Consider the following 14,343-nt stretch of genomic DNA (forward strand, 5'->3'; position numbering starts at 1 on the left):
GGGGAGTGCTCTCTATCGTTTCATTTCGACTTCTCGGGTGCGAACAATTCCACCATGCACTTCCACACTCTACAAAGGGGTGGGAAAAAGGAGGTCACGAGAAGGGATAGGAAAGAAGCAGAATCTTTCGCACCTGTTGTACTCTAGCACCAACTTACCCTCGCGTCATCCTCTGGCCATTTCCAAAAAGGCGTTTTGTAAAGCAACTTATTTCGGCCTAGAGAAGGAAACGAAGGAAAATGGAGTAGTGAGTATTCAGGAGAGTTGGGATGTATTGCATGAAGGGAGGCATTACCTTGTATCTATCGACCAATTTTGGTGCTCCAAAGGCTATCACTGTGGCTATAGAAGGGAGAAAGGATGTTATGTCTCGATTTTGCTTGTGAACTCGACGCAGCGACTACGAGGCGTTTCCGAGTCCAACTTGCATTTGCAGATACAGCATGGAGTGAGGTGCCGCTACAGTGGTACCCCAGGCACTCGAACTAGGCGTCACGAGTCGTTGAGTCAACTTAATCTTTAACCAAAGTAGTGTGTCTCGGTTGCAAAATGAATGTGCAGAAGGCTGTGATAATGAGCGGACTTCCCCCTTGACAAAGACGTTGATCAGAGAAAAGCAATTTAATTGAGTGGTTTAGACATTTCAAAGACCTGTGTACGTCAGTGAAACTCACGCCCGTGGTTATTCCATGGCATTCATTTGTACACTACGCACATTCAACTGATGCAGAGGAGACCTAGTCGACACATAGGTCGCCATGAAAGTGGGGGTGTTGTAACGACAATGTAACCACCTCTGCTTTCCAAGTAATAACTCAACAACAAATGTGGCCTTTCATTCATTGTGGACCAGCGCAATGACTGCAATTGTACTTAATTTCTCTCAAGTTCCAGAAAGTATACAACACTCGCACAACAGCTCAAAAAATCGGTTATATCAGGGAGGAGGAGAACTAAATACCCTACCTAATGGTCCTATTGGTAGCAAATTAGGCGTAAAGAAGAGACTTTCATTCATTACGACACCACCGTTCCCAGATAGAAGCCGTCATTTTCAATAATTCAAAACAAATGAATTATAATGAAATCTAGATAACACGGCTTACTCCATATGCACAGCGTCAAGAAGTTGAATCGCGCCCCGATGTAGGTGAGACCGTAGAGCAGTACGCCAAACTGCAATGCACAAATCAGTGTCAAGTGGACAAGAAGAGGGGGTGAGAAATGGTTTATCCCAAATCAAAACCGCACTCGAACAGAGTTGCCAATGTGACGGAGGAGAAAGAGGTCCAGGGTGGCATGAATAAGTTTGTTCACCCGAGTCGTGATTATCTGTGCCAGGTGCGAGGAGGTTGCTGGACTCAGACGAAAGTCGCAAGTGCTGAAGTAGCTAAAAATCGGAGTAGGCACACAGCACCAATTAGGCTTTATAAGCACCGATTAAAGTGCCTTTTGAGCGCAGCAGTAGCGGACTGAAGGCAAATGGCACTTTCAATCTGTTCCTCGCCTTTTGTCCGGCGAGGTAGCTTACTGTGCCACTTCTCTCGCCTACCTAGTGATGATGAAAAAGCAGCATTCGATGTCTGCACATTTAACGACGTGATTAAAGACATTTGGGCATCCTTAATAAGCTTATAATTTATTAATGGAGCGCTTCTTAACCGATCCCAGAGCAGACGTGCATTAAGCGTGCAATCATTCATCCAATATTGACAACAATTTTAACACGATCTGCATCAGCACCACGCGCGTGTGATGTCTCCACACGAAGTCAAAAATAAGTAGCTTGTGTTGCTTATCAGTCTATAATAAGCACTGAATGAGTGGCAAACGAACTGATTGAGTTCAAAGCATCAACTGGGGCGAATAACTACATCCTTTTTTATTTTTGGGGACCTTACTTGTTAAGAGCAACCCATTTTTTGTGAACAGTAATGATTGCTTCCCCCCGGAACTAGGCGGTAGATAAATGCAACAGCGCAAAACTGTTACCATGCAGAAAAATCCGCTCATTTTGCAAATAAGTAGCCCATCAACACTTATTCAAGTTTTTAAAACTAAAAATAAATGCACATAAAATGAGCTTAATTATTAATGGACAGTTTGTAAACGCAGAGGCAAGGAGTACTAATTCCAAATCACAAGATTGGTTAAGCAAAACAGGCAAAACTGTCACCTGTGAGGAATTAAAAATCACCAATCTAGAGGTATGTATAAAGTGAAGAAAAGACTTACCTGAAGGGATTAGCCTCGGGGGTGCCGATGACACGGTAATAGATCCGCATAAAAGCTGATGCCAGTAGTAAGAAAAGAAAGAAATTGGATACGACAGCGATTACAGAGCAAACGAGGAGACCCAGTTCAAAGGTCAAAATCAATGCGAACACAAGGGCTGATGTGTGCGGATTCTTCCAGTAGATCAAATCCATTACTTTAAGAAGGAGAAATATTTATTAAACAAACAGTTAATGTGCTACTTACCATTCAAAACTAAACAAGATCGTCAAAAGTGCATTTACTTACAGAGTGCTTCAGTTTCTGGTAAGTTTAATTTCCTAGTCGCAGCGGTTGCTACAATAACGACACCAATAAATTACGCATAGATCACCACACAAAATAGGTAAGGAATATGTACAACTAACCCTGAAAATCTGCTACTGTTGTATGATCAGATGGTTTAATATTGTGTTCGGTACACACATCGATGACTGGTTGTTGCTGTTGCTTAGGCGGAATAATGAATTCCAAAGAACTAGATCCATTGTTCGAGGAGTCACTTTGCACATTGATTGGCTGTTCAATAAAATTTGCAGGTATATCCAGATCCGTTACAGCGTATCCATCTGGAAAGTAACAGACAAGTAAAAGCTGACCAACCGTCATCGATAACCACAGACATTTTCAAATAAGGCGGGCTAATCTCTCCTTATTTACGCTTATCTACCTATATTCTTCACCTCTACTTATTAGCAAAGTTGTTAAGGTTTTTAAATTATAAAAACAAATTTGTAACATTTATATTTAAGTATTACTGTAGATTATCCAGGAATTTTGATTCAGGTCTATATGGCCCTTTTATTATAAGAGTATATTTAATATATTTTTGCAAACCTGATCCTTAAGTTAACTTAGTGATTAGCTCTTACGATAGCAAGTTTGCTGATTATCACTCTAATACGCATAAACAGCTGGTGAATATGTATTTAGATACAATGTTCACTCGTCACACTGCACAAATTTTACATGTATTTATATCTACTGTAATACGATGGAGGTTGCTCCCTCGTTATTGGTGAGGCGCCACCTTTGTACTTTGAATTAGCCTCCTTGTACCTCGATGGGTAGGCTGGCCTTCAGGCCATGCCAATAGACCAAACACTTTCTCTGTGCTGAATATATATTCTGCCCGAGTATTGTTTCGTCTTTCGCCTTCAGAAAAGCCCTGAGACACTACACTACACTGTTTGCTTTATTCTTCTTTCATTTTAAAAAGTTTGACTGCCAAATAATAGCTCCCACAATCAGTACAAACAAAGGATGCAAAAAAATTTAAAAGTTTTCATCGTTCTCTTGTCCACTACCTAAGATTATTCCAGTTTTTCTCTTGTCACCAAAAGCCTTGACGACATCATGTTGCCCAACCGGAATATTGGCTTCCATGCATAATTTTCCAGTGATTGATCCTACAAAGATCACACCATTCTTAGTTTTTAAAAATCTTGTGTTTAAATAGGAAATACTCATTTACCCCTTCATTGTGTAGAAATTCATAAGCATCTCCTCCTGAGTCGTCTGATGCTACAGTATATGAAAAATGAACGAATTAAACTAATTTCGCTAAGTAATTTACACTTCGAGCGTGACACTTACATAATAATATCAGCCTGTTGTTAAATGCGACAAGAGATGTGATTTTCGGGCCATACGTATTGACTCCAAGAAGACGAGTCCACTGAGCTTTGGATGTCAGTGAAAGACTTTCGACACTGCACTCGGAGTCTCCTCCAGCAACCACCACGCATCGATTGAAGCAGGCGATTCCTGGACGGTAGCGTTCCTTCAACATCGGACGAAGCTTCTTCCATTGCCATCCACTCTCATCTGTTGGAACTTTCATCAACATTTCGGCGTCTCTAGATAACGGTAAATTCGAATCAGCTCGATCACTTCCACCAACGACCACGATTCCGAAGTCTGCAATATTTAACGCCGACATTCCATGTCGCGCAGTTGGCATGTCTGGGAGTTTGGTGAGTCTAAATAGAGTGTCTTAACTTCATCAATCCTACCCTCCACTGGCGGAGTCCAATCTTTCGCAGAAAGGAAGGCATCGTCCATGATAGTGTCCTCCAAAAATGAAAATTGAGTCATTTTCCGACGTGATGCAATATTCACAGCGTGGATCTAGTGGTACAGGAGTTGTGGAGACGGAACTATCCCGAATATTCGCTGATAATAGACTACTCTTTGTACCAACACTTCCAAGGACATAAAACCGACCTCAAAAGGGAAGAAATAAAATCCTCTATCCAATTTACTGTCTGATACAGCCGCTTCACCATGAAATGCAACTGGAATGTTGATCGATTCTTCCGGTTGCAGATGTGGTACGGACATTAAAGTCCAAGCTCCCGAGGTCTTATTCCATCCGTAAGTCAAAAGTACATCTCTAGAAATGGTAAAGTGTCTGTTAATTTTAGGGATAGGTGACGCTCTGAAGGTTGTGATGAAGGTGGCAGTACGGTGTCAGACCTCAACTTGTCGAATCTGTTATTCATTTTTTAAAAAGGAAAAAGTAGTGGGGGTTAAGCTGAGAGGAAAACTAGTTTCATTGCTTGCCTATTGGCGGAAAGTTGAAGGAAAGCCGAAACCTCGGCTTGATCGCGTTGCTGGTTGACTTCGTTCCAAGACTTGGTGAAGTAATTTCTGAGAAAACGGAAAGGAAACAGAGGAAGAAGGTATGGAGAGATGTAGGGACAACCCATCCCTTCATTCATCCATCCATTCTTCCATTGATATATTTTGCATCACTTAAAAATAGTCACCTACCACAATCATTCATCCCCTCCTCTCACATCCTTCAACATATTCATCCACTCACTGTGCTCACCTGCAGAGAGTAATTCTGCATATTCCTTCCCCCAGTTTCCAAAATTCCGTGAGAAATTGAGGAGATATGCCGGTCAAATCAATCTTTGAAATAATTTTTGTAAATTCTTTTGCCCTTTTCTCCAAGTCACACACATCAAAACCGGCCTCCAGCCACTCGGAAATGGCTCGAAATTTGGTCTCCTCACTCACACCCTCTGGTTGTTTGTTCTCTAGCAAGATCTCCAAGTACTCCGATGTTGTCTGCCGCAGTAAGTCTCGCCGAAAACACAGGTTTTCAAAATTCTTTGACATCAATGGAATGCACGCTTCCATCAGTCCACTGTTCAACGTGATATTGGCTATCGACCAAATTTCTCCTACGTTGTCCAGGGTAATCCTTTAGAGAGTCGATGTTTAGCTTTTGGAAAGGCTTTCTTTACCTTGGTCCTAAAAACTCCTCGCACCAAGAGACAAGCCTCCCGGAGCCGAGATTATGCGCCAGCATATAAAGTCGTGTGGCATTTTCCGCGGAGATTGTAAGACTGCCCGTATATGCGTAGTTGATGACTGCCTCTACAATGCTGAATGGAGGTTAGTTGATGGACTCGAGAGAGACAGAGAGGTCTGGACATACTCCTCAGAAAACCGCTTCCATTGAACCACCATTTTACCCTCTCCTGAGGTCATTGCCTTCCGTATAAGGGGAAACCTGGCCGCCAGGATCATTCGATGCGCCTTCACGCACTTTTCATCCTTCGTCTAGAAGTCAAAAGCATAAAATCTACCATTCATCACCCCACCATAATTCGTAGGTCGATGAGTTTTCCCTGTGTACGGAAGTGGCGAAATATGTGACCGGGAAAGCAGTCTGCATTCTCCTCCGTATACTCTAATGCCTCCATGGGATGCTAAAAATGTGATGACAAGGCGCCTCGAAGTGCTTTTTGCCTTTAACACGAGCTGTGTGGGAGCTTAATGAATGATGAGATGCGTGCTGCACGTAGAGAAGCCTGTGAGTAACCTTGACTGAGCCGAGGCAGTGAGCGGTATGTGAAGGAGATGAACAAACCTGTGCAAATTGAGAAGTGTTATTCGTTTGTGTGTATTCTTGTGCCCTAATTGATTACCATGGTTGCTATTTTATCTTTTCTTCTTGGCTGCGCAGGCACTTGTGACCCCGCCTTTATGCTTCGGCTCGGTACCATGACATCTGGACCATGGCACTGGCTGTCCTAATGATAATTCATAAAAAGGAATTTGGAAAGGACGTCTACTAGTCCCGCGTTCTGAAGCAAAGCTATTGGCATTAAAGGCGACACAAGCCGTAGATCAGCTAGGAAAGCTTCGTCCTGGAGCTGCTAACCGTACCTGCGTAAAGATATTGATAAAGTGAGCTCGCACTACCTTCACCACCTCTCTACTGGCTGGATAGAACCCATCCAGATACGGCTGGGCAGCTCTGAAGAGAGAATGACATAACAAAACCTCCTTCCAGGTTTACAAATCAAACCCATTCTTTGTTAGATAACTGTGCTTTGTGGCTAGTGCTTCTACGACTAGCAGTGAGCATTCATAATAGCTGGAATGTTCCTCCCTCTCTAAATACAGTTTTACAAACAGGCAAAATTCCTGATAAAGTGGAATTGCCAAGAGTGATATGTGACACTTGGATCAAGGATAGTTTCTGGTACAGGCAAATCCGACGTCTGGGGCGGTTGGTCTTTGTGTGCTTGTTTTACAGCCCCGACTGTGCTGTGAAGGTTAGTAATCGGTAATGGTAAAAGGGTAGAAGGTGCTACGCTATATCAACTCAGCTAAGACAGCCTGGCCTGGCTTCAAGCCCATATGTTCGTTGGCTGTAAATATTATATCTAAGTACTTCCTTCTTTTGTCTTCTAGCGGAGGCAGGCAGCACCACAGGCGATGGATGTATAAGGAAGGATAACTGGCAATCTATTATAGCTAGGGAATCGCTTGAGTGCTTCATCATTGTACCTTTGCCTAGTGAACAAGTTGTCAGGGCTTGTCAGTAACCTACTTCCCCACTGCATGTCGAATATATATATTCTGCACGAGTATTTAGACTTCGTTCGTCTTTAGGCAAGTCTATCCGCTCTGCATTCGTTTCTTCTTGTACATCCGACAAAAATGCAAGCACGACAGCAAAAAGTGTTAAAGACTTAATGATCAACTTCATATTATGCATTAAATTGTTAAAAGGGACAAGTATTCCAAACTCTACATCTTTTGTTTAAAGATTTTGCTGGGAAAATACCTGGCATATACTCATTTCTTGGCAGTAAAACTAATACCAGAAAAGTACTTAATTTTCAAAGTTGTAGAAAAGCAAAAAATTGCTTAGTATTTTTCACTTGAAATATTTGTTTTAACTATAAATTTGTGGGGACTAGGTTTGTTGTATTGCCAGTCTTAAGGACGCGTGATTGTCCACTGGGGATCTTAAATCGCCGTGCGCTTGCGTCATTCTTGTCTTTTTTAGCAAGTTGTTCAATTTCTCCCTACTCATGGCACTTTTTTGATCCCCAATATGTTGACATTACCGCAGACATCCATAGTTTTGTTTCCTAAGTTTTGTCTAAGTACTAGGCTAATCGTTCTTGCCTTGTTTGGAGTAGGTATGCGTTGGTATGTCGATACTTATTCTGACGAAATATCAGCACTATATTTTTGTGCTTAGGTGATGTTGGTTGAGGTTTTGGTGGCGCTTTTGTGTGTATATTGGACCCTCTCCCTCATTCTACTGCGTTGGCCCACTCTGCTGCACAAGAAAAAGACCACGGCGATATCCGCGACCGTTGTGTGTCATCGTGGTGGATCTGGGGAGTTCATTGAAAACACTCTCCATGCCTTTAGTAGGTTCGTGTCCCTTTCTACTGAGTTTCCTTAAAGAGGCACGTTTTTATGCTTTTTACGCATATTTAACCGTGTATTTGTTTGCCACAATCAGTTTCTTTCAGAGATCATCACTAACACAGGAAAGATCCCTAAGCTGGTAATTTGAAAAAGTGAGCATGAGACTAACTAATCACTTGAGGTCAATTCCGATTTTACTGCAGCAATAAACGGCCTCTTTGCGTAGAAATGCTGCGCAGAGGTCAAGGTGGAAATGAGTGGCGTGGATGAGCTGGAAGCACCCATTTTGAAGATACAAGTGTGCATTTACATTTTGACTTGCCAAAGTAGTTGCAAGTTCTGGTTTGCCTTTTTTGATCTTCCTTTTCCATAAGATCCAAAAACGATCGCTCTACTCTACGTGTAGGCTTGGAATGATGAGGAACTCTCTTGACATCTGACTTTAAGCGTAAGCTGGTGTGTTCTTTTCTTTCTTTCATTTTTGAATATAAGGACAATATTTTTGCTTACTTTAGAAATGACATCCATTTTCATTAACGTCTAACGCCAAAACAAAGTGCGACATAATCAACTTTTTTCCTATTAGGAAAGGCAAAATATAATTAAATACTGTATCGGATATGATATTTTGGGTTTGGTGGTAATTAATTGATTACGAGTTAGTTTTACTTTTGATAAATGGCTTGTTGATTGAATCAAGTGGGTGAATGCTTGTCAAAACGTTTGCCATCATTAGTGGCTTCAAGCAATCATGGATTGTGGAAGAAATTTTGGTTTCTGAAGGCTGGTCAGTAGAGAAGAAGTACTGAGTCCTGTTATGCCTGTTTCTTGTTTTTTTTTCCCTGCATTAGTGAAGCATTTTTGATAACACGAGCCATTCATGTAATTTCATGTGGTTTTTCTTCCTTCCCATTCCAGTTTAACTTCTCTCTTGACATCATTTCTTGCATACTCATGCGATTGTTTATTAATTGTGAGGCAATAGCTCCCTCTTTTCCTATCCTAAGATACAAATTCTCGCAGGGACAAGTTGTGCGGCAGTATGCGCCCTTATGTTGGCTCCTTCTTTCCCTATTTCAGTGGTGCTGGCTCAATCTGAAGATGTTTTTGCATGCATATATTAAATTATCCTTTAGTGAATGAAAAATTGCTTTTCCTTTCTACCATGCACACGGGCACTTGAGCTGAAGTTGTGCCTTGAAAGTGTTGTCTGGGTAATGCTTTTACTATCTGGCAGGTTAACAATGACGTTTGGACATGGAAGTCGTTTCACATCGCGGGTCAGTCAGTTAGCCATCTTGCATCATCGCTTGGATATAAAACAAAGACAGTGAAGGGAAACTACTTGGTGGTATTTTGTGTATTTTCATTGGTTTATTAGTGCATTTGATGCCCACTTCTCTGACAGCCTCTACAACCACCTTTTACAGTTGAGTTAGGTGTAAGCAAGTTGGTTTGTCATCAGCGCTTGGCTCAAGGTCGACGTGTCAATCGTCACGAAATCGAAATTGTTTAAAGAACTTGCTTCTGGAGCATTTGCCTCAAACTCACATCAAATCTCTCTCTTCCTGTGCCGCCTGCTGCGTAGAGTGGACCTCTGAATAGCTTTTCACCTCTTTTGACGAAACTGTCATCCAGTGATTAATGGCTGTTAAAATTTGTTGGTGTAAGATGGTCTTATGCAGAGCTCTAACCTCAAGTCTGGCTCGGTCGTGCCACACGGTTGAGTCACGTAAACCATAGCCTAGATACCCTGTTTGGCGTTATTTCTACATTCTTTGTGCACCTGATTCATCCATCGCACGTCTATTTTTTCTGCCGGTATTAGCGAATCATTTATTCGTTTATCCAGTCCCTCGCCTGAAGTTCATTTGGCAATCTCCATCCCTCCGTTCCTTGTTATTTTCCCCTTTCAACATACAATCATCATCGAACCTCGGACTAATCCCTCCATCCTCACAAGCGACGACTTCCATGTCTAGCCTGTTGATAAAGCGATTATAAATTAAGCATTCATTTATTGTAGTTCCGTCAAACTCGGTTGCGACATGCTTGAAATCGACTGTCAGCTGACCAAAGATGAGGAGGTGGTGGTGAGTCACGACAACGATCTTACTCGCGCTACCGGTGTTAGCAAATGTATCAGTGATCTAGCTTTCAACGAGTTGCCTCAGTACTCCGACCAATTGGCTGTCACCTTCGGATTCGGTGAGTCCCTCGCCAATCCCGCTTCAATCAGCCTTTGCCTCCTTCCTAACGCCTTCTAACACCTTGTTTCGCCTTCTTCTCTTTCACTTCCTCAGTTGATGACCAATTGCATTCACCAGCTCATGAGTTTTTCACCTGTTTCCTAGGCGTCTGTTCCTTGTTAGGCATGGTAGCTAGCAGGAATGCCAACACAACTTTTCAATGAGCCCGCCTCCCTGCACTATGTCTTAGAGGCGACCCCTCTTTTTTCCTTTCTCCAGGTCGAGAATGCAAGGCGGAGGAGGGTGTTTCACGCCAGATCCCCCTTCTCCGAACTGTTTTTGAGCAATTTCCTCACACACCAATCAATATTGACGTAAAGACGGACAATCCGGTGCTGATCAAGAAGATCTCAGCCCTTACCGAGGAGTTCAATCGTGTCGATATTACAGTATGGGGCAGTTTCTCCGATGCCGTGAATCGGAAGTGTCAAATGGAGAACCCGCGAATTGCCACTTTTGTACCGATTAAACAAACTCTCAAGATTGTCTTTGCTTATTACCTAGGTCTACTGCCTTTCTTGTCCCTCTCGGATGGATTTTTTGAAGTCCCATTAGTGCAAAATTTTGGGTAGGTTGTGACGCTTTTTTGTGTCTTACCACCTCCGTTAGCCGAATGCCCAATGTGGTTGAATACATCAAAGCGCGAGCTGCTAGGTGAGGCCTTGTACTCCTAGGACCTTGTGCTTGCGTCTTTTTAATTCGTTCCTTCCAATTTATTGATTATTCCTGCAGAATCCCAGCCTTCTTGAAATGTGGCTTCACCGACGATGATTTACTTCGGTGGATTATACAATTAGCCGATTTGTGAGTTGGCGATAGGCTATATTTCATATTCTGGAAAGTTGGTAAAAAAAGCTACTTTCATTTCAGTTTGCTGATGTCGGAAAAGTTGGTTAATCACCTCAGGGCCCGCGGCATTCAGGTGTGTATTATCACTAGGATGTTGATTTCCTACTACTGATTTTGTAAGTAGCGCTGCCCCATTGTACATCTCATTTTAGGTGTTCTATTGGGTGTGTAACACGGAAAAGGACTACGATAAGGCCTTCTCAATGGGACGCGTCGCTGTGGTGACGGATTATCCTAGTCAACTAATGCATTACCTTGGGCAGCATCCAGAGATCCAACGGGGTACATTCTCTTCGAAGGCTCTGCCTAGTGATACCTAATTGTTTTGGTGGGGACTTTTTAGTTTCTTTTATTTGCTTGTGAGCTGGTATGAGTGCCAAAAGGCATATCATTTGCGGTTTCTCTTGTTAGTCCCTCTGGGTGTGTCGACCGGCCTTGGAGGCGGGAGTGCGGCCATAGCGAGGTCGCTCTGGGTTTGGGGGCGGATTTTTTTATCAACGATATCTCTGGGTCGCAGGCTTGGTACAACCTCCTGAGTCAGGTGCTGGATAGTTTTGGTAGGAAAGACCAGTGGTTAACGCATTAAGAGGATCTGGCAGAAAAAACTTATGGCTGAAAATGAAGGCAAGAGTGTTTAAATGACAAAAACTATGTAATGCAAACTAGCTAACTTAGTGACGATTTCAGAAATATAGGGATAAATATTGCATTGGTGATAAAAATTCGAAGCAACGGGCAGGCAAATTTTTTAAATTTTGCACGTTGCATTTAAAAGGCATTAGCAAAAATAACAGCATTTGTTCAAATTGGTGAAAGTTGGCGGCCTTCTCTAAAAGGGTTGGTTTGTGGTTGGGTGAGTTGATACCTGTTTGTTATAGATGAATAAAGACCCCAAGCCTCGCGTTCGGAAGCGAGTGACACACATTGTCACAGACAATAAAGACAGACACAATTATGGTAGTGAAAAACCTCTCTTCATCTACTGCTGTATCTGCGGTCAAATGGCTCTCATACTTGACTGCCCTATTGAGAAACTCCCCGAGCGTCCTCGGGACAAATCTAAAGTTATTGACGTTCGAAAACGCGCTCACAAAGTAATAGCAACTGAAGCTAGTGCTTCCAGCTGTGTCTATATTCGTTGGCCCGATGGAATAGAAAAACAATTTCGTCGATATTGCAAAAGTTGCGGTCTTCTTCTCTTTTATCGTCACAGTGTTAAGAACCATGTGGTTTGTAGTGCCTACTCACTTCTGAATCCTGGGTGCTTAGGCTGAGTTCATAGTTAGTGATGCCTTGACTATGCAAGAAGGGAATATTGGCCTCTCCGCCTCGGCATTGGCAACAAGAACTGCGAAATTGGATGGTACCGACGCTGGCGAGGCAAACGTGAAGCTTTTGACAGCTTTAGCATCACAGGCCGAGGCGATGGCTCAGCAGAGCGGCTCTATGCCACCGCCAGTCAATCCCCTCTCCTATCTCAATTCGTCTAGTTCTAATAGTTCAAAATTAAGGCGATCAGTCCAGCAGCAGGAGACTACTCAGGGTGTTGATACTGCAGTCACAGTGTCCACAATCGAGGACGAGGAGGAGGAGGCAGAGGCGAGGGAGGTTGCTGATTCCTACGCTGCGAACGTCCGGGTCATCGAGGCACAGATGATTCGTCGGGGTATCATCAAAAGACGTTTAGTGGATGAGGTAGTGTTAAATTTGCTTTAAAACCATTTTGCAACATGTTAAGTTAGATTTGGAACTTGTTTTTTGTATTTGTGAGAATTCCCAATCCCAATTTGTGTTTGGAACTTGTGACACTGGTAGTGACCTTGTCAAGAGGATCAGTTGGGAAGCTTTCATTTTGGCATTTAAAAAGGCGTTACCTGTTTTTACCTTGCACCTTCGGTGTCAAAAGCTTGTGAAATTGTTGCTGATGTTTGTGACCCGCAAACATCCTGTTTTACACATTCGTTCCTCGGCTAATTGCCAGTACTTTTGTCATTTTTCTTTTAGGCGAATGAACAAGCCGCGAAGCGTAGAGTTCGCGGTACGTTGATAGAGAAGTAGCTATACGTGGTTCGGAGAAGTCAAGGAATTATACATATTCTTATTGTCATTTGTCCTTGCCACACCATGAAGTATGCATATTTTGCTGCGTTTCTTCTGCATTTTGTGTTATTTTTTCTTAATGTGGCTGTCCTGCTGTTTCATGACCTTTCGACTATAATGGTATTCCTTTAAGCTAGTAGATTCCTACTTGTTATTTGTCTCCCTGGGTGTTAATTTCCATGTCGACTATTGACTTTCTACCGTGGCTGCGACCTTCCAGTCGGTCCGCGTGTTGTGTGTTGCTCGGTTATGTCCACTCACAAAGGTGCGTGTGTGTGCGCATTTAGCAGCGTTTGGTGATGAGGGGGATTTCTGGTGAGCTAATTGCACGTCCGCTCGTACCTACACTCGAAGGCATCAGCGTGGCTCCACGTCACTAATGATTCTTGTTGTGCTGGCCCTGATCTCGCGGTGGCTATTTCCGTGAACATTGGATCTCGTGGAATGTATCTTCAATGTTGGCCAACTGACCAATCCGTATTTGGTCGTAAACCTGGGCAAAGGTCGAATTGTTTCGTGGGATCAGCGCGCGGTCATTGAGAAGTGGGAGCATTTGCACGCTTTTACTTCCTGCCAGAGTGGGAGATCCGAATAATTCCCCGAATCAAGGAGGGTTTTGGCAGAACGTGTTGCGAAGCCTGGGCTCATCGTCTCCATGGGAGTTCTGGATGTCTGGCGATAACGCAGTGAAGCAGGTGGCTCGAGGATGGTTTAGCTGCACCAACAGATTTGTACAAGATGAAGTTCCTTTCTGGATTATACCAAAGAAGGTGCATCTGTCACACCTTTGACCGCTGTCTATTCCTCTATGAACACAATGGCTGGCCTTGTGGCGTGTCACAATTATTGCACCGCGTAGGTGATGACTGGCCTGTATTGATGGGAAGTGGTGTAAGTGACACATTGGCTAGACGAGCCGAGGTAATTAGTAGTTGGTACAGTGCATATTGTTCACCCTATTGTTCACTCAATTCCAAGTAATTTTTTGGCAATCAAGCTAAAAGTGCACCTTTTTAAAAAATGTAAACATCACACATATATTCGGGGACCTCAAAACCTAGGTAAGCCAATCTCAATACATACTTGCAACTAGCATTAACTGACGGGCTACGCTATATTCTCGTACGGAAAGGAGGACGTCTTTAATTAGTTGCTAACATAAGAAGACATAGTTGTTTAG

General features: G+C 42.9%; 4 protein-coding genes across 4 annotated transcripts; 2 read left to right on the forward strand and 2 right to left on the reverse strand. All coding sequences in view use genetic code 11, as the record gives it.

Annotated features, from left to right (window-relative positions):
* Positions 1-20: 20 nt before the first annotated feature.
* Positions 21-2,899, reverse strand: EGR_05929 (Reticulon-4; the record flags this gene model as incomplete). Its single annotated transcript, XM_024495178.1, has 9 exons — positions 21-69; positions 159-217; positions 296-342; positions 1,107-1,176; positions 1,252-1,390; positions 2,236-2,431; positions 2,524-2,571; positions 2,643-2,843; positions 2,878-2,899. 9 exons carry the CDS (start codon positions 2,897-2,899, stop codon positions 21-23), a joined length of 831 nt encoding a protein of 276 aa, XP_024350397.1.
* Positions 2,900-3,587: 688 nt separating this feature from the next.
* On the reverse strand, positions 3,588-5,993 carry EGR_05930 (Kelch-like protein; the record flags this gene model as incomplete). Its single annotated transcript, XM_024495179.1, has 9 exons — positions 3,588-3,683; positions 3,749-3,798; positions 3,871-4,239; positions 4,290-4,404; positions 4,872-4,926; positions 5,111-5,488; positions 5,532-5,672; positions 5,726-5,850; positions 5,892-5,993. 9 exons carry the CDS (start codon positions 5,991-5,993, stop codon positions 3,588-3,590), a joined length of 1,431 nt encoding a protein of 476 aa, XP_024350398.1.
* Positions 5,994-7,014: 1,021 nt separating this feature from the next.
* Positions 7,015-11,383, forward strand: EGR_05931 (Glycerophosphodiester phosphodiesterase domain-containing protein; the record flags this gene model as incomplete). The annotated part of the gene is made up of 8 exons (XM_024495180.1): positions 7,015-7,020; positions 7,790-7,968; positions 9,992-10,173; positions 10,434-10,782; positions 10,824-10,868; positions 10,947-11,018; positions 11,085-11,136; positions 11,216-11,383. The coding sequence occupies 8 exons, from the start codon at positions 7,015-7,017 to the stop codon at positions 11,381-11,383; spliced, it is 1,053 nt and encodes a 350-aa protein (XP_024350399.1).
* A 558-nt stretch (positions 11,384-11,941) lies between these two features.
* Positions 11,942-13,121, forward strand: EGR_05932 (hypothetical protein; the record flags this gene model as incomplete). Its single annotated transcript, XM_024495181.1, has 3 exons — positions 11,942-12,292; positions 12,333-12,758; positions 13,068-13,121. The coding sequence occupies 3 exons, from the start codon at positions 11,942-11,944 to the stop codon at positions 13,119-13,121; spliced, it is 831 nt and encodes a 276-aa protein (XP_024350400.1).
* Positions 13,122-14,343: the final 1,222 nt, after the last annotated feature.

The sequence above is a fragment of the Echinococcus granulosus genome, assembly GCF_000524195.1.
Source record: "Echinococcus granulosus chromosome Unknown EG_S00048, whole genome shotgun sequence".
In the NCBI taxonomy this organism is placed as follows: Eukaryota; Metazoa; Platyhelminthes; class Cestoda; order Cyclophyllidea; family Taeniidae; genus Echinococcus; species Echinococcus granulosus.